Source organism: Tigriopus californicus, chromosome 11, assembly GCF_007210705.1.
Source record: "Tigriopus californicus strain San Diego chromosome 11, Tcal_SD_v2.1, whole genome shotgun sequence".
Classification (NCBI taxonomy): Eukaryota; Metazoa; Arthropoda; class Copepoda; order Harpacticoida; family Harpacticidae; genus Tigriopus; species Tigriopus californicus.
The window spans coordinates 803,377-807,567 of NC_081450.1; the positions used below are offsets into that span (position 1 = coordinate 803,377).

The following is a 4,191-nucleotide window of genomic DNA, read 5'->3' on the forward strand; positions in this document are numbered from 1 at the left end:
TGGCCTGGGAGTTTGATAATGATGAAAAATATAGATGACGCCTTTGGCTGTTCTAACAATGGCAAGCCTCAAATCTCAAGGGATACATTACACGGCTACCAGATTTAATCATGCAATTATATTTATCCATTCTATAGTCACTATCATTTTTTATCCAAATGTCTTTAACACAGAAACAATCGAAAAAAATAACACAATTTTGCGGCAAAACCTTTTACTTCGCTCTACCATAGCAATGTCATTATTATGCCAGTTATACCACCAAATACGATAAATCGATATCCGATAAACTGAGACTGAGTGCGAAAGTTCACTTTCAATATCGCTTTCTAAAATGTAGATTGGCTAGCTTCGAATGGCCACTCTAGGAGCTCTGTGGTTTTGGCACTCGAATAAGCTATACGGTACGAAGTGGATATTGTTTTCGACATCAAGTACAGCTCCCAATTTTCTCCTCAATCGGATGTCACCGTTCTTTAAGTCAAAAATCCCAACGGAAGCGTATTAGGGACTCAATTTCTGTGTTGAAACATTCCCCTAATAAAAGTCGAGAAGCTTGCTGCCCAAGCAACACATGAACTTCGTCCTCAACAATGGAAACACGTGTTCTCTTTGCGTTGTTTTTTGTTAGTGCGGTCCTGGGGCAAGAATCCAATGATACTGCTTCCATGACCATCTCGGATATCAAACAAAGGCTTTTGGAAAACCATGATAGCGACAGCAAACCTCAAGGACGGATTGACCTCCAATTTGGCTTGAACGGTCTTTGGTTCGACCTGGATCGACAAGGCATTCTCAAGGGATCCGTTTGGCTACGCTTGAAATGGAACGATGAGCGATTGGCTTGGAACTACGGGGAATATGAGAAGTATGCCAACTCAAGCGAAATGATTCACGTGGACCCGTCCCAAATTTGGGTGCCTGACGTGATCCTTTTCAATCGGTGAGGTTGTTCACAAAGAGAACCATCATCTCTCGGGTCTGATATGCAGCCTTTTGGGTTGTTCTTACAACTGTAGGTACGACGCGGCTTCTCCCATGGGTTCACACAAGAGAAGAGGTGCTTGGTCCGACGCCTTGATCATGCCGAATGGGGACGTGATTGTTGTGCCCAACATTGCCATTGAAGCTGTTTGTGAGGACGCCACCTTAACCGACATTTGGGCCGTGCAAAATTGCACTCTTCGGTTTGGGTCGTGGACCCACAGTGGCTACCACATGAATATAAGTTTCCTAGACATTGGTGGTGTAGTCGACATGAGTGACTATTTGAGAACAAGTCCTATGGCTGTGAGTAGTCTGCATTCTAGATATTGTAAGCAAGAGGTTTTTTTGGTTAGATAATGCAAATATGGCGACAAGCCTTAAAGGAAACACCTCAAAAGCCTTTGCTTTAGTCTTAAATTGATCAAAACTACTGAGCGACTTTAATGCACGCCATGCAACAAAGTTAAGGTTGGTCCAAGACCAAAGCAAAAACGCTCGAACCAATGAGACCATGATCAACCGTTTATAGGCTCATCTGACCTGATAACTAGACTTCGAAAAACAAGTCGCCTTTTTAAAAGGTGAGAAAAACGCGAAAAAAGATTGAGAAACATCGAAAAAAGGCTATCAAAAGTTGATAAAAAAAAAGTTGTAAAAATGGTGTAAATACGCGAAAACAAATTTTCAAAACTTGATAGAAAGTTGTACAAATGGTGTAAATATGCAATAATGAAAAAAAGATTGCTAAAATGGGGAAAGTTCGTTTTTAGCCCCTTTAAGCCTCTTTGCTGCTTTTTTTTCTGTTACAAAACCTCGACACCCAACTTCATTTCCTAGGCTATCCATTAAATTCAAGAGAAATTGCCCATTTTTTTTTCTTGCAATATTCGAGATTAGAACACATTTTCAACTGATACAGACGTCATGGTAAACAAAAGACTTTTGGAGCATAATGTTTTGGTGCTGAGGGTGCTTTAGTTCACAAATTAGTTTTGGGTCGGATCAAACCCATGATGGCAGATGTAGCTCAACTGTAAGCTGTCTTTTTTGTAGACTTTCCGAAACCGAAAAAGGGAGTTAAATCTCATATGTTTAATTCGTTGCTAGATTAAATATTCATAATCTTGAATTTTGATCATCCCGGGGATTACACTCATTGCAACGGTTAGTAAAGCCAGTGAAAACTGAAACCCAAAAAAATGCTAAAGGAGGCTGAGGATTTAATCCTTCATCTGATCAAGCTGCACAGACGTTAAATAACAGGTCCCAAACAAGAAACAAGAAATTAAGAAGAAAGCAGATAAGGACCCAAGTGACAATAAAAGAGCGAAAAGTGTCCTCAAATGTGAAAAATAGTAAAAAAGGGTCGAAAAATAGTCGAAAAAGTGGAAAAATGGCTAAAAAGCTGAAGAAAAGAAATTTGGATGAAACCTTTCTTTGGCCTCCATTTTTAGATTTTAGCATTTTTTCGAGGTCTAATGATAACAATGTATGAAGAGATTTGGATTTCATTTGTGACTATTTGACATCTCCTCAGGTACTCTCCAACTCGATTGAGCGTAAAGAGAAGACGTACGAGTGCTGCCCAGAGCCTTACGTATCCATGGACGTGAAATTGGTATTGCAACGGAAATTTGTCTTCAACGAGAATGGAATGGTTGAAAACCCATATTTTGATATGGGCCACGATCACGGCCAACACCATGGGAATTCCAATGGTCGCAAGACCATTTGAAAATGCTGAGACAGGCGATTCGATTGGAATCCATGCTTCAAATTGCATCTTCACAGAATGATCGGAGATACAATAAATAATGTTTGTATTTCTGAACAAACTCTACGGTTTCTTACGATACGTGGAAGGTACAAAACATTTGGTTTTGTGTTGGGACTAACCATCCTGGTTTTCGGAGGCTTGGTTCTAGAAACTGGTCAAAGCATTGAACCATCTGAGTAGCAAGTTACATGCTCAAAAGACATTGTAAGCCATAGGGTCCGCCATAAGCCTGCACATTCAGATAAATCAATTTTACGGTGAAAACAGTTGCCTAAACCCAATTGATATTTTTCCCAAAGATATGAAACGCCGAAGGGAGGTATGTGGGCATGTGCCTCCCTGAAACCACCTCCGTCTACTACAATGGTTACTCAAGGCTATGAAGGCTGCTAGGAAAATGACCAGAAAAGAAGGGAATTCGAACCACTCGACCAACCACCTCAAGAAAGCTCCCTCCCCAATCGCTGGCCGGACCACTTGTGGGCAAAATAATCAAGATCGGCAATACAAGGCCTATTGCCCACTGAAGGAGTCAGTTGCATTTAGTGTTTCCAACTGGAACTGGAACGGAGAACCGTTTTTTATATAAACTGGAACTAATGCCTGTTTTTTACTCAAAAAAAACTGGTTCACGGATTTTTTCAATTAGTCTTGTTAAAACTTGGATTTAACATGTTTTTGACGATTCTTTTTGTGTAGTTTTTATTATGTACACAAAAACACGAAAAAAGCATCTAATGCACTATCCAATTGCAGCATTTCGTGAACCGGAGTCATCGATGCAATCCTCAATACCATAAAGCATGATGAGAAGCCATCAGTGTAGTTTATTTACCACTTTCCTTACTTAAGTCTCTTCCTAGCCATGTTCGCTAAGCTTGAATCTCGATCTGAAATGTGACAAGTAACGCTCACTATCTTTTTGACTTAATTTTGATGAGCTTTTTTTCCATTTCAGAATTGTGTTATAAGCTTATCAAAAACCAATAAACATCATTTCATGAGCTAACATGTTTATTGCTTTTTTGGATGGCAATTATTTACTAATGTATGAAACTGAATATGTTTTCATCAGCTCAATACACTAACTCTAACTGTCCATCGTTACAAAACAAAGTATTTAGTAGTCTGTTTTTTTTTCAATACCGGGAACAGAGAACTGGTTCTTCAAAAACCAGTTTTTTTGGAAACACCAGTAGCACTCTCTCCGCTAGACTTCTTTTTTCGAAAATCTGCTAGCGCCTAAAAAAGTATAATTTATGTTTTCTGAAAGGATTTCTTAAAACCAAAACGGATCCAAGTCGACGCACTTCCCCAGAGGATGTTAGTTCGAATCTTGTCTTTGGAAGACCTCCTTATTTGGGAGGAGATGTGGTGCAGTGACTAGAGAAGTTTTCTTTCATATGAGAAGTCGCTGGTTTGATTCT

The 4,191-nt window shown here is 39.5% G+C and overlaps 1 protein-coding gene across 1 annotated transcript; it reads left to right on the top strand.

Annotated features, from left to right (window-relative positions):
• Window positions 1-553: 553 nt before the first annotated feature.
• On the top strand, window positions 554-2,822 carry LOC131890754 (acetylcholine receptor subunit alpha-like 1). The gene is made up of 3 exons (XM_059240165.1): window positions 554-943; window positions 1,020-1,290; window positions 2,525-2,822. Exons 1-3 carry the CDS (start codon window positions 594-596, stop codon window positions 2,720-2,722), a joined length of 819 nt encoding a protein of 272 aa, XP_059096148.1. The 5' UTR covers window positions 554-593; the 3' UTR covers window positions 2,723-2,822.
• The last annotated feature ends 1,369 nt before the right edge of the window (window positions 2,823-4,191 follow it).

Bases quoted from the DNA above. Each gene is read 5' to 3' on its own strand.
- LOC131890754 (XM_059240165.1), top strand. From the start codon at position 594: ATGGAAACACGTGTTCTCTTTGCGTTGTTTTTTGTTAGTGCGGTCCTG. The intron at 944-1,019 runs GTGAGGTTGTTC...TTACAACTGTAG, and splicing joins GACGTGATCCTTTTCAATCG to GTACGACGCGGCTTCTCCCA. The intron at 1,291-2,524 runs GTGAGTAGTCTG...ACATCTCCTCAG, and splicing joins TGAGAACAAGTCCTATGGCT to GTACTCTCCAACTCGATTGA.